The sequence below is a fragment of the Corvus cornix genome, chromosome 13 (genome assembly GCF_000738735.6).
Source record: "Corvus cornix cornix isolate S_Up_H32 chromosome 13, ASM73873v5, whole genome shotgun sequence".
Taxonomy (NCBI): Eukaryota; Metazoa; Chordata; class Aves; order Passeriformes; family Corvidae; genus Corvus; species Corvus cornix.
Genome location: NC_046343.1, coordinates 7,030,699 through 7,056,018, shown reverse-complemented (window position 1 = coordinate 7,056,018; position 25,320 = coordinate 7,030,699). Strand labels below are relative to the sequence as shown.

At 56.1% G+C, this 25,320-nt stretch overlaps 1 protein-coding gene across 2 annotated transcripts in view; it reads right to left on the bottom strand.

Annotated features, from left to right (window-relative positions):
* The window catches only part of CAMK2A (calcium/calmodulin dependent protein kinase II alpha), a 34,006-nt gene that overhangs the window by 5,628 nt on the left and 3,058 nt on the right, over positions 1–25,320 (bottom strand). Inside the window, exons 2-16 of one of the 2 annotated variants that reach the window (XM_039559621.1) lie at positions 22,486–22,580; positions 19,507–19,566; positions 15,799–15,853; positions 15,479–15,544; positions 13,907–13,979; positions 13,437–13,539; positions 12,855–12,938; positions 12,166–12,260; positions 11,656–11,778; positions 10,844–10,927; positions 9,469–9,511; positions 7,708–7,748; positions 3,094–3,126; positions 1,960–2,008; positions 592–667 (exon numbers count right to left, since the gene is read on the bottom strand). In XM_039559621.1, the coding sequence (XP_039415555.1) occupies positions 592–667; positions 1,960–2,008; positions 3,094–3,126; positions 7,708–7,748; positions 9,469–9,511; positions 10,844–10,927; positions 11,656–11,778; positions 12,166–12,260; positions 12,855–12,938; positions 13,437–13,539; positions 13,907–13,979; positions 15,479–15,544; positions 15,799–15,853; positions 19,507–19,566; positions 22,486–22,580 (1,080 nt within the window). The remainder of the gene's footprint in view (positions 1–591; positions 668–1,959; positions 2,009–3,093; positions 3,127–7,707; positions 7,749–9,468; positions 9,512–10,843; positions 10,928–11,655; positions 11,779–12,165; positions 12,261–12,854; positions 12,939–13,436; positions 13,540–13,906; positions 13,980–15,478; positions 15,545–15,798; positions 15,854–19,506; positions 19,567–22,485; positions 22,581–25,320) is intronic. The other variant, XM_039559622.1, reaches the window with a different exon arrangement.

The window sequence follows — 25,320 nt, the reverse complement described above, 5'->3', positions numbered from 1 at the left end:
GCATTCTCCATCAGTCACCCTCTGCAATTAAAACTCCTCAAACATTGCCATCTTCTTTACAAGAAAGGAAGACATCAGGGAAAAAACTCATATTATCTGCTCTGTATCAAAATATGCCTGCTGCAATCCTCTGAGGCAGGGACAAAGACCTGCACTCACTCAGACATCACTAATTAAATCAGCCTTGGACACAGAAGAGGTGTACTCTGAACAGCATCAGCTCAGCAAGAAGAAATCATCTACGCTTCAGAACAGCCTGTGGCAATCTGGATATAATGGATTCCATGGATGCAAACACTTCTTTCACCATAAATCATGTTTACAATTATTCCTCTTTCTGCAAACCAAAAATTGGGCTCATCTGTGACAGTGAGACCAAAGAGCTGTGGTCAGCTGAGCAGGAGAGCAGCATCAGGCTTGGAAACTGATGTCCCCTTCTCTTGCATGGTCTCCACTCTCCCCCACTACATCAACCTGGTCACCCTGCCCCGGGCAGCAGCGAAACCTCCTCGGCAGTATTGTAGGAGTCCCAGACCCCGGTCTGGGAGGCTGAGCCCTCACCCAGCCCAAACCTGCACTGGGCACACTCACGTGTAGGACTCGAAGTCTCCATTGCTTATTGCTTCAATCAGCTGCTCTGTGACTTTAATGATTTCTTGCTTCCGTACTGTTGGTTCAAAGAGAAAAGGGAAATAAAAGCATAAAACAAACCAGAAGTAGTTGCTGGTGTTACCATATTGGTGAGAGATCTTCGTCTCATCAGAAAAAGACCACAGGACGTGGGGTGACTTTGGAAACTGTACAGGGAAAAAGCAGGAGAGCGACTTGGGATAGAGATGTGTGGAAGGGCTCCTCATCTCCAGATTTTCAAAGTCAGGGAAAAACTGAAAACTTCTATAATTTTCCAAAGAGCCAAAAGGTTAATCACCAAGTGGGAAGCTACCCTCAGCCCAAAAGTTGGGACAGGCTGGTCTTGGCTGAAAAGTGTTGCTAAGCGGAGACCCTTTACCCCATGAACTCACAGCAGAGGCCAGCTAGGGCAAGCTGGACCAAGGATGCTCTCACCTCCCTCTGAAATGGGAGGACAGGGTCTCAGCAGGGAGGAGAACAAGTAAATGACATGTGCAGCCACACCAGGAGACACAAGAAGGGACCCAGCAAAGGGCACAGACCTGTGCATCTGCTGCCAGGGATTCCAGGCACTGCTGGTTCATCTGGGAAGGGATGGGCTGCAAGAGCAACTTTGGCTCCCAGGGATGCAGGAGGAGCTGTCAGAGGTAACCCTGGGCTTACTGACAATGCTCTGCTTCAAATGCAAATTGGCATCATGCTTGACTTTTTTCCCTTTGCATTGTGACTAATGAAAGGAGAAGGAGCGTTCCTAGGAGTTGTCCAGAAAGGCGAGGGAATCCCATCACTTCCTGGGCACCACCTGCCTCCACATCCAGGCTCAGGGAGCCCCTCTCCAGGAGGATGAGTTGTCCCATTAGCTCTCATGTCAGGCCAAAGTCCATCTTACTTTGTGCCGAGATCACTTCATCGAGAGACTTTACAAATTAACACCGATAAATTATTCCCTGGGTTATTCTTAGAAAGCTGCCTCTGGCAGGCAGGCGGGCGGCAGACGGGGATTTCCCCTGAGGCTTTTCCCGAAGGGACATTTATTTTAAAAGAGCAGCTGGGCTACTATCCCTGCAGATTTCTGCCATTTCCACACCCGCTTTCAAGGAACATCCCTGTTCACAGGAGCACCCTGCTCCTCGCCAGCAGTGCCCCAGCTGCTTGTGTCAGCAACCCAGCAGTGAAAACACCTGAGGAGTTAAAGCAACTTCTTAAGGGCCCTGAGGCAGCTCAATGGTGGTGGGTTTTGCTGTAGCAAATATCTCGTGAGGGGCGGCCAGACCCATGGGCAGCCCTCCTAAACAACCTGCCCACCTTCCCATGTGCCCCCACTGGTACCTTTGGTGTCTTCGTCCTCAATGGTGGTGTTGGTGCTCTCCGACGATTCCTGAGCAAAGAACAGAAAGGAGAGATGGGGTGGTGAGAAGGGTCTTCTCCCTGTGACGGACGGAGCTCGTGTGTTCGACAGCCCCCCGAGTCCGACCCCACAGCGCTCAACTGTGCCAACAGACAGAAACCAAGGAAAACGCCAGCAGGTCCAACCTGTCCTCAACCACAGCTCTAGGGCAGCACTGGCAGAGCCCTCCCTGACCTCCACCCCTTGTCGCCAAGGGCACAAGAGGTGGGCTGTGGAGGGTCTCGTAGGAACGGCGCTGCCTTTCCTACCGACACCTGTGGGGACAGAGATGGGGGCAGGTCCAGGGGCCATGTGGTGGGTTCCTAGGAGCGTTGCCGGAGGGGCAGGGAGAGGGGCTGTGCAGGGGTGGAAGACACCATGTTGACTGTACAATAAAGAGAGAGATGTACAAATTAACAGCGAGGAGGAGCTGGGATGAGAAAGAGGGGACTGTGCAGGAGTGAGAGACCACACTGACCGCAGAGTAGGGAGAGAAATGTACAATAAAACAGTGCTTCCAAGACCCACATGGACCACTGAAGGCTGAGACACAGCTCTTTCAAGAAACAGCTGAGCACTACACAGATTTGGGGGGAGAGGGGTACTGACCCCCCGTCTCTCTCCGGGAGCCTCATCAAGGCAACTCTGCTAGCGGAGCTAGAGCAATGGCTCTGCTAGCTCTTCCCAGCAGAGCCTTGCTTGTGTATTACCCAGAAGACCCCGATGTAGGTTGGCAAGGTGTCCCATGACCATACAGTCCCCGCAGAGGCATGGAAGGTGTTTCTCCAAGGCTCCTTGGACCGATGCAGCCTGCAGACCTGAGTCAGGAGAACTGGGAGAAACGGCATGAGAACCCATCAGCAAGAACCAGGGCTGGCTTCCCACCAGCTGGTGGCCAGCAAGTGCCTGCACCAACCCTGTTAATGGGGTTTGTGGGTGATACGGCTTTGAGGATGTTCCCTCCAACCCCTCTGTCCCTTCTTCCCTACCCCGAGGTAACTTCCAAAAACGGGGGAAGCTGGAACATGTGGAGAGGCCCAGCAATATCGGCATTTAGGAAGACGAAGGACACTCACCATTAACTGAACGCTGGAACTGGACTTTCTTTTCTGGAAAAACAAGGAGAAGAGATGGAACAGGAAGAGACATAGAGTGAGAAAGGCTGAGAGCTGCACATGAAAGGCAGCAGCTCCTGAGCCACCCTTCTCAGTCCTCATGGAGGGGCAAACGAAAGGCGCCGAGGGACTCGTTGCTCCTGTGGGGATGTGCCGCCGGCCGCAGTGTTGGTGGTGACTTGTCAGCTCCCTCTCCACATTCCTGGCAGCACCTTTCTCTCCTGACCTGCCACAATCTCTGGGGCTGCTCATCCCAAGGACCTGGCTAGTCCAAAAGGGAATCCTCTAGGAGTCAATGACCGCTCTGGAGGCCTGTGACCAGGCCAGCAAGCTCACAGGAACAGAAGCGGGATACTGAAAAGCTAAGGCAGCTTCACCACAGCCCTGTGCCCAGCGTGAATGCTGTACTGACTTCTCTGGACCTGCTCTGGGTGCATCTGCTGATGGCACTGACCGGTGTGGAGATACTTCTTCAGGTTTAGCCTAGGACTAGACCAGTCCTGAGCTGACTGGTTTAAGGCCAGCCAGGCCTTAAGGCCTCAAGGCAGGCCCACAGTGTGGGAAGCAGTCCTGAGCATAGCTCCAGTGCTTTATATCAGGACTCCAAAGAGAAGACCTGCACATTTATCTCCATCCTTGACCACTACTACTAGGCTTTAAGGTTTTTGGGTTGGATGACCTCATAGCCACTCTTCTGCTTGCAATCCCAAACTATTTCTGGACTCACCTTCCTTACTGTGCTCTGCTCCCCATCTCCATCTTTAATTTAGCTAGGAGAAAGGGGGACATACATGCTGACCTCATACCCTTTCTGCACCTCTGGCTCCCAGGGAATGAATCCCAGTGTGCGTCAGGGAATACCAATGTGCAGAAATCAGAATCTGCAGTGCCAAATAACAAAGTGGTGTACCAGCATATTTAACGAGGCACCAGCTGTGCCTGCCCTGCAGAGGGAAAAGCAGCACACACTGTGTAAATCTCTTGGAAAAGTCCATGGAGCAACCCATTAGGGTGCATGGGTGGGCTACAGCATAAAACCTGATGATTTCCATTCCCCCTCATTGTTCCTTTCACATCCTAATTGGCTCCCACCAGCATCCTCAGTGAGCTTCTCCCTCTGCTACTGCTGCTCTCCCCGTCCTCGCTAGGTCATAGAATGATGGAATCACAGAATGGTTTGGATTGAAAGGGACCTTAAAGATCATCCAGTTCCTAGACCAGGTTGCTCAGAGCCCCATCTAACCCGGCCCTGAACACTTGCAGCGATGGGGCACCCACAGCTTCTCTGAGCAATCTGTTCCAGTGCCTCAACACTCTCACAATAAATAATTTCTTTCTTATATCCAGTCTAAACCTGTCCTCTATCTGCGTGAAGCCATTCCCCCTTGTTCTATCACTCGATGCCCTTGTCCAAAGTCCCTTTCCAGCACTCTTGTAGCTCCTTTAGGCACTGGCCCATCTGTCAACTCTCACCCTTCCTTCACCAAAAAAAAGACATCCTAAAGGGCAGAGCGAGCTGCGGTATTTTGTCAGGAACCTCATGGAGAAAGGGAGCTACTGGAGCTGGGCTGTTGCAGGAAGGACTGGCAGCTTCTGCTACCCAAGGACATGAGACGGGGCAGCAAACTGCAGAAATTTCAGACGCAACAGAATGCAACACAAAGCAGTGACCGCGTCGAGTCTGGACATACAGTAACAGGATGCGACACGGGCAGTGAGCTCATCAGTTTAGGACGGGACAGGATGCAACAAGGGGCAGTGATTCCATTCGTTTACAATGGGACAAGATGTGACACTACACAGGGCAGTGAAAGTATCATAGCTGCTGGGACGAGAGGACCTCCCATGGATCCCAGAGCAGGGCTCAGGGGGGATTTCTGGTCCCAGGAATGCTTTTAGTAGGTGAGGAACCTCCTCAGGAGGGTGAGTTTCAAGCTGTCTGAGCCTGGGCTGGCACCGTGCTGGTGTTGGAGGGCTGTGCAGACAGGCCAGAGGGCAGCTCCAGCTGCCTGCTGCCCACCAGCACAGCTTTGGGCAGGAAAGGCAGGGATGGCTGCCTGGGACCTGCCTGCTCTCATGAAGATGGCTAGTCCAGCATGTTACTCCAAGTGTGGACACAACTCTTCTGACAGTGACCCACACCACGTGGCCCTGCTCTAAGCAGGCAGGACCATTCCCTTCCCACCGTCCCAACCACTCAAGGCAGGCTTCCAGGTTCCTACCTTGGTTTTCCAGCCAGTTAAAGAAGTTACCACTGCTCAGCAGTGTCCTGACATCTGCTGGTTGCCCAGTGGGCCATCAGAGCTTCACCCACAACACCCAGCCTCCCTGTGCCCCCCTGAATGAGTCATGCTGCGGGTCCCCCCAGGCTGAGCATGGGAATGAGAGGTGGGGATGGTTATGCTGAAGGTGGACAACGCAAGGAAGCTGTTGGGAGTGAGCTTGTCTCTACCTTGTCTTCTCCTCCTGCACCTTCCTGGCCATCTAGCCAAGCTGTCTCCCCTTTACTTGTTGGAAAGGGGGAAATAAAAAAGCAAATCCATTCTCAGAGCTTGTCCACACTCTTCAGAGGAGTGCTGGTGAGTAGATTGTACTCAGAATGAAGCCTCATGATCTGCTCCCTTCTCACCAGCAAGGGCTGAGGGCTGGGCATGCAAACCAGCCTCTCTGATCCCGCTCTGAAACCAGACTCTCCTCACTGAGTTTCAGTGATGAGCCAGAAGGCTGTTCACCCAAATAAACTATTTTCCTACAATCGGAAATGCCTCTTTTCCCAGGATAATGTCTGCCCTCAAAGCTCCTTCAAAGTCCAACAGGGAGCATCATTAGCAAGTTGGGCTGGCAAATGGTTGTCTACCTCAACACAGAAATTCAAAGCTGTCTCTTTCTGCTGGAAAATTAGATTCAGGACTGTGCCTGATGAAGCCTCTTCATCCAGCAATCTCTCCTTTAATAGTTTAATAATGCATCTTCTGTTTGCTCTCACCTGTGCTCCAGCAACCTGTACCAAGTCAGTACTACCTGTGGTGTCACATCTTAGGTGACTCTCAGAAGCAGCTGGGACCTCAGAGCAGCAGAGGACAGGCCAGCAGTGGCTGGCACTTGGAGTGTTGTGACTACCATGGGATCTGCCAGCACCAGACCTATTAATTCTGTCCTGGGAGTCCCATGGAATCCTGACAGCGCAAAGTAATGTTCTCCCAGAGCCATCCAGGCCATCAGCTTCATGCTACAGAATAACACTGCATGGCCAGAGTGGCCTCTTGTGGAGCTGAGCTCAGGTTTGGAGGGTTGTGCATGGTCTCAGTCCTTGCAGGTTTCTCCTGTCCCAGCTGCTGGGTCTGGGAAGAGTGGGAGAAAGATATGCCATCCCTAGACCTCTGGCTTCACCAACCATTCGTACTCAGGAAGGAAAAAGCTGGCTGAGGGCTCTGCTCTTCCAAAACCCTGCACCCGTCACAGCCCAAAAGCTGGGTCCCTGCAAAAGGGCGGGAGAAGGTTCTGCAGGTTCTCCCAGCAAAGGGTCCCTATGGAGGAAGGAGAGCAGCCACTCTGCAGTCGGGCTCCTAAAGCTCTGCCTGATGATGTAGGAGGTCACCACGATGGAGGATGTCACCACGCCAGCTCTCCCTTGCCGAGTGATCCATTGTATTCATGAAGGGAACAGGTAAGGAGAGAAAGACCCTCGCATGGACCATTCCTTCCTGCAGGAGGAGTTTGACAGAGCTCAATAAACACCGCTATCCATGACATCTCCATGTCACCAGAAGCAGCAGAATTTTGCTGCCTCCTGGAGCCGCCTTGTCCTGGAGCAGAGCTGCGGCCCCACCTCGGAGGGCCTGATGAACCCGCATGCTCTGCAGGCCAAGAAACGAGATCCACTGAGCACCAGCTTGTTTTTAGAGAATCACCAAGCTATTTACTCTGTCGAAGCATCACCATGTTTCTTTGCTGTCTGCACTGGGCACAGGGGACAAGCAGCACTGCCAAGGGGGTTAAAAGCACCCATGTGTCACCCAGCAGCACACCAGCCCTCGGGACAAGATAGGACAGGAATTGGGGCCAGTCTCACCAGCTGCAGCAGGACCCCCATGCTGAGCGAGCAGGAGATGAGGCCACCCATCCCACTAGATGGCTGCTGTTGAAGCCGTGGTTCTGGGCTGCAAAGCTGCCTCCTCCTGTCCCCTGTCCCGGTGCAGCTTCTGCCTCTCCCCCTCCCTGGGGGCAGCGAGGGACAAGCGCATTTTGCCGGCAATGAAACAGCAGCGAGCTCCCGCCGGGCACCCTCCAGCACCAGCCCACTCCCCGCGCCCGCTGCGCTGCAAAGCCTCCTGTGCGCTGCCTGTCCTGGCAGGAGCCCAGCCGGTGGCACGGGGACACACCGGGACAGCCGATCCAACAGCTGCCCTTTAAAGTGCAAGGTGTCGCGGGGACTGCACTGACCACGGGCACAGCCCGGAGACCCCCACCGCCAGCAGGGCATGGAAACGCTCACCGCCGGCACGGCACAGAGACCCCCAGCACCGCCCCAGCAGCAGAGCGGCAGGCAGCAGAGGGCACCGGGGGTGGGCTTACCTTCACGCCGTCATTCTTCTTGTTGCCACCACTTTTGCCTCCTGGAGAGAGGAGGAAGGAGATTAGCAGAGCCAGGCAGGGCACCAAGACCAGGAGGGCGAGGATCAGCAGCATGGTGCCGGGTGCCAGGGCGGCAGGACCCCCAGGAGCGGCTGGTGGGGTTCTTCTTCTCTCCGGCACCCCCCGGTGCAACCCGTGGGAGCTCAGGGGCGACCTTGCCAGCACTGTCCTGTCCTACCCCAGTGGCTCTTGGCCAGGGGCATGACCCGTGTCCTATCGTCACGCCAAGTCCCTGGGGCGGCTGGAGGGGGCCGGCTGGGCTGCCCGGCAGAGGCGGGCTCTGGCCGGGCGGTGCTGTTGACCCGGCGTGGTGCAGTGTGGAGAAATGGGCTGCCCGCCTGCCGCCCTCTAATTTTAGCCCCATGCTGCCGGGATCATGTGCTGCCGGCCCGCCGGCCCGACAGCTGCAAGCCCGCATTTTGACAAGGATGAAAAGCAGGCGCCTTCCCCTGTGCCCACCCACCGCTGCCGACACTGCCCCAGCCCCCGGCTGCACAAACCAGCCCACTCCCCTGGACCCCCAGCGCAGGGGGGATCGGTGGAGCCCAGTGCCTGTTGCCCACCAGCCCTGCCGTGCCCGGGGAAACTGCTGAGCCCTCGGGCCGTGCGTGGGATGGGCAGCACTAGGAGAGATGCTTTTGAACTTCCTGCCTTTTGATGCTTCCTGTCCGCCTCTCCCGGCCTGACATCGGATCCCCCCAGCTGCTGGACTCCTCCAGGGCCCGCCACAAGCGCTAAATGTGTCAGCACGATCCCCCCACGACAAATGCAGATGCCAGCCCTGGCCACAGCCCTCTGCCCTGGCACCCCTGCCCACCTGCTACACTTGACACTCGGGGAGCCTCAGCAAAGCACCCTGAAACACCCAACTAACCCCAAACAGCTGCCACCAGCCAGCTCAGCAGCGTGCAGGGCTTGGCTGGTGTGCCCCAGCCCTGTAGCACCGCCGCAGGGCCATCCCCAGCACTGGGGAGGGCTGGAGGTGACAGCGGGTGGATGAGCTGTGCAGTCACACGGCTCCATTTGGTTCCATGCCTGGGGAATCGCCTGTGAAATCCCATCTGCAGCGAGGTGTCCCCAGGTGGAACAGCTCTCAGGGAGAGCAGAGGGGCTTCTGGCTGCACTGAGACCTCTCCAGTGCACAGGCTGGGCTGCCATGCTCGGTCCTGTCACCGCAGCAGCCCTGGGGATGTAGGGAGACAGGAAGAGAGTGGGGACTCCTGCAGGATTAGCATCCACCTGCCTGGGGAGGGACCTGAGAGATCCTGCTGCCATCTGCCTGCAGTGGCACCCAGGGGCCTTTCCCTATTCCCGATGCAGAGGATGCTCTCCCTGAGCCACAAACGTCTCTAGGAGGACACAAAACCAGCTGCTTGAGCTCTGGCTGCCCCCAGCACCCACATCCCCATCCCAGCACAAGCCAGATGGTTGGGTGCGTACAAACCCCAAAGCCCTAAAGCATTGTGGATCACTGAGCCTCAACTAGACACCTACTCTCTTGCATCCCAAGCCAGCAGCTAGCCTGGAGGTGCCAGGTGACCTCTCCTGGAGGAGCACCCAAAACCACACATCCCCAGAGGCACAAGGCTGCAGCTTCAGCCTCCCTGTGACACATGAGGCAAAGCCAGCTCTCCAGGGACCCTACAGATTTGCCCTGGGTATCCTGTAAGAAAGAAGATGAGTCCCAGAGACAGCACCTACCAGAGAAGTTCCTGGTGGCCAGCATGGTGGTGAGGATGGCTCCCTGAAAGACAAGGAAGGCAGAAGGAAAGGGTGTGCTGGGCCCCGGCCCCCTGCACCCTGCTGCTCCCCCCATCTCTGGGGGAGGAAAGCCCTGCTCAGCACCTGTCCCCCAGCCACTGGAAGGAAGGAAACTAGCCCACGGACTGATATTCTCCTCCTGCCATCAAAAGCAGCTCTCAATACCTGACCCCATATCCCCAGCACCAGGGCATTGGGTTGCATTCTCCAAAACTGCCTTCCCTCCAAGATTAAAGGGATATTAAATATCTGCGGGGCACTTTTCAGTCTCATACTACCCTGTCCTAGATGAAGCACAACCCCACTGACTTGGGCCGGCAGCTGGCAACAAGGGGACCCACTGGGAGGGGAACAGGATTTAATTGTGATTAAAGCTGTGCCAGCTCAGAGCAGCAGGGCAGGGATTGCTCATGGGAGCCACGCAAAGATCATCACCACAAAACAACATTCGTAAAAATCCTTCCCCTTCTCCAGTTGAGTCTACTAACTAGTTGCTCAGCGTATAATGAGATTACTTTGGACTAATTGCTTACAGTAATGGATTACTATTTTGAAGCGCATGCCTGAACTAATTTGATTACTTGTCTAGCTGAAAAGTAATAATAGTTTATAGCCAGTTTCTTTGCTTGATAATCTTGTTAGTAGCCTGCAGCTGTACTGCTCTGTGCCACACTGTGTTCAGGCCTGGAGCGCTGATGGCTCCGGCTGTGGCACAGACCAGCCTCATCCTGTTCTGCAGGAGGCATTGTGATTTCCAGAGCCCATTCCCAGCGCCGTGCTGCCGGCTCAGGCTTGGCAGCACGCAGGAGATAGGTGCCTCAGGGAGGTGCTCAAGCATCAGGGAGATGATAATTTTAGAGGGGTCCAGGCTGTGGCACACAGCAGCATCCAAGAAGGGAAAGGCTGTGTGGCTGCTGGGGTGGGTGAGCTTTTTGTCTGTCTGTGGATCACTTTATTTCTTGGCTGCAAAGTGTCTTGGCCATCAGGCAAAGGGTCTCACTGTGCCTCTCAGGCCCGTGTCCAGCCCCAAAAAGAAGCTATCTTGACAATGACTCCAGTGGAAAAGTCCTCATCCCAGTGTCCAGTGTGACTCAGTGCTTTCCTTCACCATGGCTTTCTTCGAGCAGTTGGGAACCCCAGCCAGATGAAGCTGTCACCCCACTCAGTCTCTTTCCCCTTTTTCACAATGGGGGTCCCCAAATGCCCATCACACCCACACCACTGCCCAGAGACACCACCCTGTCGTTTCCCACACAGGGAGCAAGCCCATCAATGACCTGACTGTGCATTTAGCAGCCAGCTTGGACAGAGTTACCTTCAGCTTCCTCCGGGCGTTGAACTTCTTCAGACAGTCCACTGTCTCCTGCCTGTGCATGCATGACGCCACAGTGGCACGGTGCTGGGGGGAGAGAGAGCTGGCTCAGAGCAGTGCTGGGGGGAAGGGGCTCCCCCAGCCCCACTCTCACATGCACACACACGTGGAGTGTGTGATCTCCCATGGCCGAGGCACAGGCAGCAGCAGCAGATGATAAAAATTTAATGGGCAGTGGGAGATCGAAGCTTTGGAGTCAGCAGGATCTGCTCTGGTGGTGGGGGTGTGCGGAGAACTGGCCGCCCCCTGAGTTAACCCCTTGACTGACCAGCCATGTTTAGCAATGTGCTCAGGGTTTGCACGTGTGGTTAAGCCCAAGGTCTCCTCCTGCCTTTAGGATCTGATTCTGAGCGAGAACCAGCAGCTGAAACAGCGGGATGCAGTGAAGGGTGGAGGAATTGCTGCTGGGGTGGATGGATGGATAAACACGAGCCTACTCCCATTGCCTCTGAAGAAAGATCCCCCAGCACAGCGTGACACCGAGAAACCAGCCTGTCCCCACCAGGGCTGGGAGCATGTGTGTCCCTCCCATCACCAGGTCCCCCAGGAACATGCTGTTTGCATTCACAAGCTTTTGTCTGCTGTAAAACCTCGGGGGAAATGCTCCTGAGAGAGCACTGGGAGGAACCGTGCCAGGAAACCATCTTCCCAGGATGGAGATAAGAGCTGGCAGCATGTTTGATAATATGTGATCCCCGATGAGATGTTCTCCCCTTGTGAATCCCCACATCTCTCTACCTTTGGGCCCAACTCACCGATATCCAGGGGTGCTTCAGAGCCTCTGCTGCTGTGATGCGCTTGGATGGGTTTATGGTCAACATCTTGTTGATGAGATCTTTTGCTTCAGGAGTGACCGTGTCCCACTCAGGGGAGGGGAACTGCCAAAGCAAAGGGACCAGGGTGAGAGATGGCAGAGAGCCCCTTGGCACTTGGGTTGCTTCTCCTGCAACTTGGGACAGGTTGGAGAAATGGTAGCAACTGGAAAGAGCTGCCAGGTAAAAAACTGAAGAGCAGGAGTGGAAGAAGAAAGCTGGAACATTTGGGACAAGACCTGTCTCTCCCGCAAAGTGGGAACATGAAACATGCCAATGTGTGCGCCTGGGCATGGCAACGTGGCCAACACTCTGTGACCAGGCAGAGGAAAACACTTGTTCCCACCTGTCTGAATTTGTCCTGGCTGCTCTTCTAGAGCAGCAGGCTGCAAAGCAGGGACAGCAGGAGAGAGAGGAGACTGTGAAAGGGGGCAGCAAGACAAACCCACTCACATCATAAGCCCCAGCCTTGATCTGCTGGTAGAGTCGGTGTTGGTCTTCATCCCAAAAGGGTGGGTACCCAACCAGCAGGATGTAGAGGATGACACCTGCCCAGAAGAGGAGACAGGATCAGTGGGAGAGAATTCATTGCTGGAGGCCGGAGCATACACAGCCTGGGGACTGGTCAAACTCAAGCAGAGAAACAGGTATTGGGGAAATATGAAGATTTGCTCGCTGTTTAAAGAGCAAAAGGCTTGGTGGGTCCAGCTCTGTGCTAACGTGCTCAGCACCTGGGGAGGTTCAAGGCTCTGGCAGCCCACCATGCAGAGCCCAAAGTGGGTACCCTGGCAGGGGTGGGTGATGATTCCTCCCCATCGTGGGTGGAAAAAGGCTCCCCTATGGCTGCAACTACATGGAAGCATTGCCTGACTCCACCAGCACCACAGGGAAAAGAGGCAGCACATCCCCTGACTGAGAGCTTTGGGTACCTAGCAAGGGGGCTGAACCTTCAGAGAAGGGTGCCACCGGACTGGGTGAGAGTGTGTTGCCCGAGGTAATGTGCCACCTCTTGGGTAAATCCTCCACCCTGACCTCCCTGAGATATGACTGGCAACTGCGACGTGGGGCATGCTGGATGAACATCCTGCCTCATCCCGCCCAGCCCAGCCCGCTCCCGGCATTCCAGCCCCGGTCTGACTTACCGCAAGCCCACAGATCCACGGCTTTGCCATAGGGGTCCTTCCGGAGCACCTCGGGGGAGAGGTATCCCGGGGTGCCGGCGAAACCTGGGACAGACAGCCCGTCACGCCCGCCCTCAGGCAGCCCCCGTCCCCGCACAGCTCAGCAGCGGGGAGTGGTCCCCGGCCGGGCATAGCGAGAGCCGAGAGAGCTGGCACATCCCGACCCGGTGGGACAGACACCCTCCTTCCAGAACCGTGTGTGACTCCCGAGGGCAGAGCAAACTGTGTCCTTCTGCCACTGCCAAACCCCAGAGGGTGCCTACGGCTGGAGTGCTCTGCTGTGCACTTCCAGCGCTTGGAAGAGGCTTTCCTCCCACCGGTCTGCCCCTGTTGCCGGCTTGTCCATCTCACCAGGACACCTCGGTAACTCACAGAGTCCCTGTGGAGCTGTTTGCTCCACATCAACCTGCTCATCCACTGTACCTCCTGGGCTGGTGCTCCTGGGACTCTCCCGTGACCCTGGGCTCGGAGTCCTGGAGCACCCCTGAGCTAACATGCCAAGGAGGGCTGGAGGATACCCCACCTCAGGCCAGTCCTACTCACCAAACCACGCTTGCTGGTCCCCTTCCACCTCGATGGCGAGGCCAAAGTCAGCCAGCTTGACGGCAGCACCCTTCAGCTTGGATGCCAACAGCAGGTTCTCGGGCTGCAGAAGGAGATGGGGGTTGGAGAGGAGTGAAAACCCCCCAGGGGCTCTGCTACTGGCAGGGGGAGCTTCCCAGCACAGCACAGAGGAAGCTCTCAGTGTGCTCCCTAACTGCTTTGACCTGCTCTTTGTCCTGGTGTCCCTGGATCCTTAGGGGACCATGGACTACAAAGACCTCTCTACCCCATCTCCCTTTTTTCATTTCGCTCCGGAGCTGGTCTTTGCTCTGTGGGTTTCCCGCAGCCCTACACGTGTTCCTCCCTGCTGTTTCAGCAGCCCTGAAGGACTCTGAGCATTGTTCTACAGTGTTTTGCATCACAGATGGGGTCCCCTGTCCTCCTACAGGCACTCTCCCTGCAGCTCCTACCTTCAGATCCCGGTGAACCACCCCCATCTGGTGGCAGTGCAGGACGGCCTCCAGGATCTGCTGGATGCAGTGGCTGTGGGAAAGAGGAGAAAGCTCACACAAGTGGCCTGCGAGTTTTGTCAGACACTTCTATTCTAATGCATTTCACCCTTCTCCCCATCACACTTCCCACCAGCAGCCCTGCAGCACCGCTCAGCATCCCCCTCCACCAAAACCCACACACCTGTGGAGAGCAGTTCTAACCCAGTAAGAACCCAACAGAGCTGTTGGACACCCAGTAATGGTGAGCAGGAGCTTAGGGAACACAGCTGAGCCTGTGGGGACCCCACAGGAGCAACACTGGAGGCGGGGAGCTGCAGACCAACAGTGGAACAACAATGCCAGCAAAGACTTGGTCTCCAAACCCAGGCAGAGCAGATGTGCTCTGTGCAACCTTTGCTCCAGCCCCACTTCCCTGCTCTCCTCTAATGCAGGTGGCTCTGCTGTGTCTGCTTGCTTTATATCTAGTTCATTACATTCCAGCTCTGCTGCGTGCGTGAGACAGGAAGGGAAAAAGACAGAGGCGCTGATCGCTTCTGCTCCAAAACAGCTTGTGTGCAAGGCAGAAGGTCTTTATTTACATGTATTTTATTTTATTTGTGTGACACTAATAAGTGGATGGGCTGTAAGTGGATTCAGTGCAGGCAGCCCATTAAATGAGATTGTTTTCTGCCTAGAAAGAGAGGATATTTCCATGCAGAGAGGTAGTGTAGAGTTTACCACCCCCTTGGACATACATACAAGCTATGATTAGCCTGGGGGTACAGCCAAGAGGCACAGTGATATCTGGAGATTGGAGAGGGCCAGATCATGTCCCCTCAAAAGAACGAGACTAATACTGTCCCCTGGTCGAGCTGCAGTGACCAAAGGGGTCGCTGAAATGGCTCTGCAGCAGGGTATCTGGAAAGTGCCGGTGGGAGTGTGGAAGGGAGCAGAGCTCCAGCACAGCCTGTCTTGACTGCTCCTCCTCACTGCTTTCAAGTGGTAAATGCCAGAGAAACACTTGCAGATGGCTGGAATGCAGCTCCAAGGGGAAGGAGTGACATCCACAGGGTGTCCGTTCTATTGTGGCCCTGGCTGGGCACCAGCCTGGTGTTGGGTTTCCTCCCTGCCAGCCTGGGGAGCCCTGGTGCCCGCAGACCAAGGAATCCTGATGCACCCAGACAAGGGAGCCCCCAACACCCTGCTCATTTACAGTGAGGTCAGATGTTGGCTATCCCAGCATGCTGGGGAATGAGGGTGCTGTGGGCACTGGCTGGGAGCCATCTGATTCTAAGTGCAAACCAGTCCTATGGCAGCACAGGCACTTCTTGGCACAGGAGTTGAGTGAGTTAGAAAGAGCATTTCGGGTGGGTTTGGGTTTTTTTTTTGCACCACAGTTCTGGTCTATGAGTATGTGTTGCAGAGCGGCTGTAAAACACCTCCCAGCACAGAATGAGCTGGTGCTGCAGAAAGCCAGTCGTGTAGGACCCTGGGAGGGAGCAGCTTGTGGAAGAAGGGGACGCCTGCTGTCCCCTCCACAGCCCAGCTCACCTGGCATCCGCTTCGCTGTAGTACTCCCTGGCCACAATGTCCTCAAACAGCTCCCCGCCAGTGACCCTGCGAGAAGACAGGGGGTTGGATTGATTGACAGCACACTCAGCCCTGGCAAGCCCCCCAAAAATGTCACTGCACCGTGCATGGGGGGAGAATCGGGGGTGCAGCACAGGGACCTGCCCTCTGCCCGGCTTGGGGGACCCAAGTTTGGTTCAAACCCAGCCTGCAGGAAGGGCTCGGGTGAGGTGGAGGTTGTGTCACCCCGGGGGAAGCGGGGAGCTGCCCGTGGGTTAGGGGATGAGTGAACCATTACTCACAGGTCAAATATCAGGTAGTGGTGGCCCTCTTCGGAGATGCTGTCATGGAGCCTCACTGTAGCAGAGACAGAAGGGTTATGGGGTACACCTGGCTCCCACCCCGCTCCCTGGGAACGCCTTTGCTCCCCTTTGGGCACAAGCAGGAGCTGGGGAAGGGCACAGCAGGGCTATTCCTCTTGTTATTGCCACTGGCTGGGTGGGGGTCCCTGCTCACCAGGGGACCCCAGCCATGGCCCCAGCCTGGGGCAGTTGTGCGAGGCTCAAAGGTCACATCCAAATCGGGGACTGCTCCGGGGCTGTGCCTAGCCAAGGTTCCAGGCAGCTGCTGGGCTATCTTGGGCACTGGGCAGGCTGCAGGCATGGGTGTCCCCAGTCCCATCAGGAGAGGTGCCCGAGGAGAGGGAGAGCTCAGCAGGGAGCTGAACTGACAACTCTGGCACTCAAGGGCCTTTTTGTATTTTCTGCTCATGACCTTCCTTTTCTCCTTGGAAATCTCCAGAGGATGAATTTCCCCGTCTCCTGGCACCCTCTCCCCTTGGGCACACCCCTCGCCAGGTACAGCCAGCTACAAACCTGTCACCCTGCAGCTGCACGCTGATTTTTCAGGCTCAGATCCCTGCTCACACTTACAGGCAGGTGTGCAGCAAGGGGACAGGCACAGAAACAGGTAGGGTGGATAAACAGAGAGTTGTCTAGCATCCTCTGTCCCCCACGTCATATTTTGTTTGATTCCCTTGAGGCTATGAATATTTAACGCTTCCTCTCTCTCACCTGGTTTCAGCCTGATGCAACTTTCAACATATTTAAGAATGCTGGGAATCAGGGAGGAAAAAAGAAACATTCAGTGAGAGATTTTGTGGGAAGTTTTACTCCTAGCCCCTTTTACTGCATCTAAATCAGCTGAGCCCTATATGGAAACATCCTCCAGACTCAGTGTGAGCCAGGGGAGATAACAGCCCCAGCACCGAGTGCAGACGCTGCACTGTGTCGCTCTTATCTTCCAGGCCAGAAAACACCACTTTGCTGGTCCTTCTCCCGTCTCCAAGCTCTGTGGGCAAATCCAGTGTCTGCCAAGAGCGTGTTGCCAGCAGCGTCATCTCATCTGGCCAAGGCACCGGGCAAATGAGGTCTGATGAGCTGGGCAGCATCCTTCCTGTCTGTCTCCCTTGTGGTCTTGACTACTGACACAACTTGCTCATCTTATTCCCCAATTATCCTTCCCCACTGCTGGCCTCTGCAGACATCCCCTGTGCTCCAGCATCTGCATCTGCTCTGTTTTTCTCCAACATACAATCCCAGCTTTTCTGCCTTCCTCTGCTGGAAGAAACCTATTTCCTCCTGTTTCATGTCGCCTGGGAGGGATTTGAGAGTATCACGCCTGGGATCCCACAGAAGCCAAAGTGTTCTCGGGGGGATTAGGTGAGTTCAGTGCAGATAGGACCAGCATAACCATAAGCAAATGGTCTGGATACTTCCCCCTGCTTGGGGAAGTCCCAAAGCCTGTGGCAGCCAGGAGCGAAGAAGGTATAAGAGGGAGCAGCTGCTCTAAATATAGCCTGATCCTACAAGTATCTGTTACTGACCATAACAAGAGAGAGCCGCACCGGCCAAACCACTCCAGCTCCAAGCCAAGAGCCAAGGCAGGAGCAGGACACAGCTTCAGGAATGAGAGTCAGAGGACAAGTACCTGGAGTTCAAACTCCAGGGCTGGGTGCAGCCAAAGTTTTCCCAATAAAGCAAGACTTCCCTGAAAGGAAGCAGCACTCCCTAATATGTCACCCAGTGCTGTGGATGTGTTGTGGGGTCCTGGGGACCTGGACCTGCCCTTGACTGCCTGTGCACAGCTTTCCACACGAGGGTCTCCAGCAGGCGCAGTGCAGATCACAGGCTGGTTCTTCCAGGAATGGCAGCACAGCATTCCCACGGGAGATGGAAGGACCCCACCTTGCTGCAGTGAACAAGTAAGAGGGCTGCAAAGCCCGTTCGGAGCTGGGGTGCTTCTCCCCGGGAAGGGCTGGACAGGGCTGTTTCGCCTCATCCAGCAGCAGTGCCTCCTCTTCCTCACGCCAGGCTGCTCTGCAGTGGCACCGCTCACTCCAGCTCCTGTGTGGGTAAGGAGCCGCCTTTGCTGCACGGAAGGGAAGCTGCAAACCCAAGTTTCCAGGCAGCAGGAGCAGTGGAGGGGAGTGAAAGGAAAGAGGGTGTGGGGTGGGGGATGGAGAAGAGCCTCCTGGGTATAAATAGCAGCAGATTGGGCTTGTTAGCATCTCATGCTGTTAACCCCTTCTAGCCTTTGCAGCTTTGAACCTGCCAGGTCACAGCCGAACAGCGAGGGGTAGTGTAGGAAGGGGGGACAAGGACAGGGACGGGTGAGGTGTTTTGGCCGTCGGAGACCTCGCCAGCCCCACGGGCAGGTGATGGAGAGGGAAGGGTGGAAGACAGCGTTGGGAAAGAGCTGTGGCCAAGCTGGGAACCTGGGAACCTGGGGAACCTGCAGCTACCGTCCTGCAGGTCTCATTCGGTGAGTTCCTCTGGGTTTAGTATTTCTTCCTATTCAGACACTTCGCAGTGCGCTTCCTTCCGGTCTCGGCGGTCCCCGCATGTCTTTTGGTGCAAAGGGGAGGCTGGACGTCCCGGAGGGACCCCTGCAGGGCAGCTCCTGGTCCTGCTGGAGCAGAGGCTGGGGAATCCTGCAGGGTCCGGCACCCCGGCAATGCAGGGGACACCTGCCACGCAGCCGTGTGCCCGAGACAGATGGAAGCCGACAGTCTTTTTTGGAACTGAAATATTTATGGGACAGGAGCCACATGGCTCATCCCAGTGGCCCTGGATCTAGCTCCCTGGATCTGCTGCAGCAGCTCCTGGGGAAGGATGGATCCAGGTCACCGGAGCAGTGAGAGGGCCAGGGAGGAGCTCAGCCGCAGGGGAACCCTCCCAGCTCCCGACTGGGGGTTGAGAGGGCTGCAGAAACCACCAAATCCTTTCCCAAAAAGCTTCAGGATCCCAATGGGGTTGGTACATCCTGGGGTGTGGCTGAGGGAAGAGGGGGTTCATCCAGACTATCCACAGGGATCAAGAGCCTGCATCAGCATCACTTCCAGGATGGAATTTGGGTATTTTTTTTACTGCAGTTTTTTCCCCTCCCCTCCTCTCTCTCTCTCTCTCCTTCTGGCCTATTTTTGTCTTTTGCAGGGGCTCAGGAGTTTTCCTGAAACAGCTTTTCCGAAGGAGGCTACTTTCAGATGGACGGTCGGTGGGAAAGTCTTCGCTTCCCCCCGCCATCGCTCCTCCTACACGCCCCGCGCTGCTGCTGCTGCTGCTCCGAGCTGCAGCCGCTTTTTGGAGCATGCAGAGGAATACAGCACCCGAGCCGGAGGAGAGCAGTAAAAATAGCCTCTTGCAGCCTCCTGGGGCTCCGCTTCTCCCTGAGGGAGCTATGGCCAAGTGGGTTAGTCCAGACCTACTTCAGTCCCCCTATGCCCAGTGGGGCCTTTCTTCCCATGGCCCCGTTTGAAGATGGTGCTTCCCACGAGGAAGAGGAGGGATGGCTCTGCAGATCAACTGGGCAGGACAACACTGAGCCCTTCTCAACCTCTGGGACAAACAGTCCGTGCTGCTGCAGACAGGGCTGGATTATGGATCCTGGTTCGGACATGGGAGGGCAGGTGGGCAGCACAGCCAGGCATGGGGGGTGCAGGGTGCACTTACCAATATTGGGGTGCTTCAGGAGACGGCAGATCCGGGCTTCTCGTTCCAGCTTTTGATGATCTGAAAGAGGCAATGGCCCTAAATTAGGATCTGAGAAAGGGAATCAACTGCTCTCAGCTTCTGTTGGGCTCTCAGAGGAGCTGTTGGCACAGGAAACCTGGGGGGAGAGAGAGAGCAGCTTTTTTTTTCCTAAAAAGTTACATATTTTGGGATAAATTCAGCATCAGGGCCTGATGGGCAGTATCCCAGCACAGATGCAGTCCCTGGCTAAGCCCCCAGGCACTGATGCCATGGGCAATCTTGGGTTTGGAACGATCCCTTGCCCTCCCCTCTCTCTTCTCTTTGCTGAACAATCTCTGATCACCTCCCAAATACCCTGGATTTGTCTGGGTTATCCCTGCCGGCAGCACTGTTGCCTTTTCTCCTATTCATCCAGGCACAGACAATCAGCCAGGACATTTCTGGCCCCACATGGTACAGTTTGAGCAATTGAAGGCAGAGTTGGCCAGCAAGAGGTGTCAGGATGAAACGAGGCTATGGGCTTCACTCCCCCTCGCCATCGTCAGCCATTCCATACCAGGGCTTTGCTCTCCTACACTGCAGAACCCTGTCTTGGAACTGGCGCCTGTGTCCAAACAGGAAGCCCAGGTCCCACTCCCCGGCTTTCAGCAGGTTTGGGGATGTGACACAACAGAGCTCTGGGCAAAGCAAGCTGAGCTGAGCCAAAAAATCCTCCTCCCTGGGACAGCTCAAAATGAATCTGCAAATCATTTTGTTTCTTCCTCTGCACTTCTCTTCTTGCTCACACCTGACCCAGCCACCCTGACTGGAGGCATTTCGTGCAGGAACTCAGCAGCCAGGACAAGCCAGGATATAATTAGGGCTGCTGTCTCTCGGTGCTATCACTGCTACCTTGCAGGTTCACACCTCGGAGTCTCACTCTGCATCAAACCAAACCTGGGTGTCTCCGACCGCTGAGACGTGAAAGCAACGCAGCCCCTTCTCTGCAGGGCTGCAGCCTTCCCCAGGGCTCAGTATCCTGTCCAAGAGGCACCCCGGGGCTTGGGCTGAGTTTTGCAGCCTGTGCTGGAGTCTGTGAGCTGAAGGCTGAGATAACCTTGGTGGCTTCATTCAGCTCCCCACAGTGTTTCCCTTGATGGGGGACAACCTTCTCAGGGTGGGACAGGGTGACAAGGAGAGGTTGGAGTTCAGGCTGTTCTCACGACTAAAGTCCATTGTGGGGTGGATGACAGGGATGGGATGGAGGGACAGTGTGACCAGTGGGGCAAGCACTTCTCTGGGGAGGTGAGTTACAGCAACTCCTACCCCACAAATCCAGCTCCTGCACACACCCAAACCCCATTTTTCCTCCAAAACCTCCACCTTCTTTCCTGTTGGCCTGTGTTGGCAGCCAGGAGGATGTCTGAAGAAACAGACCACGGCTGGGGATGCGTTGCAGATTCTCTCACCTTCTCCCCACTTCTCTCCTTCCTGCCCTTTGTGTCTGGGGAAGTGCCATCCTCCCTGCCAGCACTGCACGGTTCCAGACCATTAGCCAAAGCTGCTGGTGATTCCAGCTGGCAGAGCAGGGAAAATAACCCCAGTGAAGCCTCTCCAGGGGACTGCTGGGCACTGCAGGGACAGCACAAATCCCAGGAGAGAATGGAGAGGGGCAAACTGCCGGAGGAGGCGAGCGGAGGCAGGAGGGAGCAAAGGGAGGGCGGCTCAATCTGCTGCTCCAGGCAGCCCTGCAAACTGGGAGGCGTTTGCCAGCTGGGGTACACGGGCAGGAGCCAAGGGCTGAGCCCAGCACCACACACCCTGCCCAGAGCCTGGCCTTCGGCTTTGGAGGAAGAGAATGATCTGCATCCCTGAAGAGGGGCAGGGATCTGTGCTGGAGGACCTGAGGGGCTCAGTGCCGGTGCTGTGCCGCTTTGGCAGCACTGTGGGAGGGCGACTGCAACATCCTGGTTTAATTCCAGGTCAGAAAGGAGCTTGTCACTCTTTTCTGCATTTCAGTTTTGCCTTGGGAGGTCAGCAGTGGAACTGGGAGAGACACCAAGGGAGGTTAATTAAACCCTCCTGGCAGAGTGCTTCCTCCCAGCACCCATCCTGCACTCCCAACAGCCAGGGAGGAGCCGGAGTGGGGACACGGCATCTGCTGTCTCATCCTTTCAATCCTCCTCATCGCAGCTCCTCTGTCAGGTGCCTGGGGGCAGAGGGGTCCCTGGCTTGGGGCAAGGGCTGGCTGGTGATTTCTGTGCTGGCTCAGCTCAGCCTCACTCAGCCGGGATAGACCCACCAGGACAGACCCGCCAGCGCCTCTTTCAGCAGCAAACAGCCAATGTGCTCCACCAGAGCGATTCACCAGATGGGAGCGAGGGGTGAGGGCCCATCTCCAGATAGAAATGAAGTCAAACCCCCACCTGAAGGGATGTTCCCATTTCACTGATGTAGGTATATGAGTAAGAAAACTTACAGACCCCAGAGCAGGGATGGGGGGTCAGCAGGGGCCCTCTCAGAAGGTGGTGCTCCCAAAATAACTCTGCTACACCGTGCCTGATGCTAGCATGGTCTGACTTGTTGCAAGGCTGTAACCATCATTTTGCTGCAATGTGGTGTGCAGGGTGGTGGGGGGTCTCAGGGACAGAAATGGGGTCCTCTGGCTCCTCAGGCAGATTGGGGTCTGGGAGTGCCCCTCAGCCTCAGCCAGGCTGCAGATGCATCCCTGTGATTGGATGGGATGTGGTGAGCAGCCACCAAGACACCTCCTTGGGACATTCATCCCATCCATCAAGGAGTCTGGTGTGTACTGCAGCAGAGACAGGGTGGGATGAGGGGGTCCCCATCGCACATCAAACACCCCCCACCTCATTGCACATCAAAGGCATCATCCCAGCACCATGCAGAGGGGAAAAATTCCCTACTCCATGAGGCCTGCTCACCTCTTGCCTTCCCCAAAACACCCTCAGTGCTTACCTCGAGCAGAGAGCTTCTTGGTATTGATGATCTTGGCCGCATACTCTTGTCCTGCCAACACCTTCACACATCTCCGGACAATGGAGAAAGCGCCCCTGGGAACCGAAGAAGCCAGAGGTGAAGGGCTTGGTGTGGGCACAGGCACAGCTCAGCACTCATGGCCGTGGGGTGAGGGGCAGCCACAGGCATGGGGGTGAGGATGGGCATGGGGATAGGTGCTGACTGGGGCAGGGACTTGGGGAAAACATGGAGGGATTTCAGCTGGCTTCTCTGCACTGCTGTCCTTGAGGAATGATGGGAGGAGGCCCATGCAGACCTAGGGATAAAGGTGGATTTCTCCCCTCCACGCTCCTCTGGGACACCCCAGGCATGGTGCACTTTTCCTCCTCTTCCTCCTGGCTCTGCCCTACCTGTTGCCAGGAGGGAAGGGGCAGTGATTTACGGAGGGTGCTGGTTCCCGAGGGAAACTGTGATGGCTGCAGCTGCCACACAGCTCTCGGCCACTTCACTCTTGTGTGGCTCTGCCTGTCCTGGACCTTCCAATCACAGCAGGACTTGGCAGCTGTGACCGGTGCCAGATTCCCTCCCACTGCAAAACTGTCACCCAGGCAGGGACAGCCCAGGGGACACTGCGAGGATGGAGCCAGGCTGGACAGGGATGGATGCTGCTGCACCTTGCACACGCATGAGCCAACATGCAGAGCTTTCCTGGGGTCTGGCAGGCAAGCAAGCACTAGTGCTTGGGACGCTCCAAAGACTCCTGTCTGCCCCTGTATCCCGTACCCCGGGTCCTGCCAGCTCGTGGCACTGCCAGTGCCGGCGCAGTGCTGGGAGCTGCGGCACTGCAATCACACACACACACACATGCACGCTCCAGCCCTGCTGAGTAAAACCTTTGTGCCAGGTTCCCTTTCCTGCCAAACCTCTCCAATTGCTAAAATAACAACTATCAAAAGCAATCCCACCTCGTGCCCCACCTTCCCCCCACTCCCCTTCACCCCACTCCAGCTCCCTGCCGAGGAATAAAAGGCCGCAGGCTGGTGAGAGCGGCGGATAATTGATTTTAGCGGCGGGGGCGGGTGGAGACGGGCAATTTGGGTTTGAATGTGATTTTTAGAAAAGCAGGCAAGCAGCGGGTGTGGAGGGGTGGGGATGGAGCCCCAGCAGAGCTGGCAGCCCACGTGCCCGGTGCTGCCGCGCAGAGCATCGCTCATGGCACGTGCCAGGCAGGAGTTGGGAGAAAACATCCTGGTGGTTCCCAGCTTCCCCGTCCTGCCATTTAATCCTGGCTGCTGAAAGAGCTGAGCTGTTAATATCCCTGAATGCTGGGGAGGAATTAACTGGGAAGGGTGGGTGAAATGCTTCATATCCAGCTTGCCATAGGTAGGGAGACCAGAGACGGCAGCAGTCCTGTGGTGTTACTCTCTTCATCCGGCTGGGAACCCCACACTGTGTAGGGTTTGTGGGCTCCTGTGGATCCCTGGGACCCATCTTCTCTATTTTTTTCCCTAAAGATATGTGTGATGTTTCTGCAGTGGCAGGACAGTCTGCAGCAGAGTGCAGCAAGCAGGGATATCCCCCTGCCCCAGCTCGGGGTTTCACTGCAGAACCCAGCATGAGGCTGGAGCGGTGTAGGTGTCCCAGATCCACTGGAGGTTGGGGACTGGTGGTCACTCCTGATCCCAGTGTCCACAGCCACTTGCTCATCCATTTATTAGAACTGAATGGCAAAAAAGGGGGAGCCATGGGAAGCGGCTGTTTCACTTCCCCAGCTACATTCCTGGCTTTTGGCTCCTCCAGACCTTCCTAACAGAAACCAAATGTCTATTTGTGGTCTGTAAAGCATAAGCAAAACCCTGTGTGCCCGGAGGGTGGGTGGAACATGGAACACTGGATGCAGGTGCAGGATACCCAGGGGTACAGCACGCTTGCTATCCTCCCCTCCTTGTTCCAGTCGGGTCCTTCGGTGGGTCTGCACCAGCCAGGAACCCTCCACATTGGGTGTTTGACCCCCAGCCAGGCTCTGTTCCACTGTGCCAGGCTGCTTCCTTGCTACTCAGTCCTGTGCAGGATTTTTCCAGCCTAGGGGAAAAAAAGCCCCCCTTTGCTCCATCTCAATACAGCATCTTCCCAGCAAAGGCAGCATCCCCTTCCACACCAGGGGCTCATGGGCACTGCAGGCAGCACTGTGGGTGCCAGGCAGGGAGCTCAGCCCCACTGTGCTGCAAGAAACCCCTCTGGAAGGAAGGAATCATCTCCTGCTCCCTGCCCATGGGCAGCAGCCTGTCCCTTCTCTCCCAGGGCGCTGGGTCTTTGGATGGGAATCACCCCAACCCTGGTGACAGCTGAGGACCCCCATCTCTGCCTGGCTTGGATGAGACAGCATGTCCCAGTCTGAGCAGGGGACAGGCACATCACCTGCAGGGCCGTGGGTACAGACTGTGTCCTTGTCCCCCGGCTGGGTGCCAGTGCAGGGTGATGTTGGACCTGCAGCCCCGAGCCCCAGCACTGCTGAGCCCCAGCCCTGCAGCCTCTGTCCCTTGGTCCCCAGGCCAGGCATGACCCCATGCCTTGTCCCCACGGCCTCCCCCACCAGCTCAAGCAGTGGCTCTGCCACCAGGATGCTCCGCTTCTCCCTTTTTCACACCTTCCCTGCCAGCGCCCGGCTGTGCTGCTGCCGCCCTCCCTCTCTTCAACACCTCCTCCTCCTCCGAGGCACTTTATCTCCTTTCTAGAGAGAAGAGTGTGGGCTGGGGATTTTTTGTTCCTCCATTTTTTTTTTCTGTTTAATAAGCCCCCTCTCCTGCAGCTCCGGGAGCGGAGGGGCTGATCCTA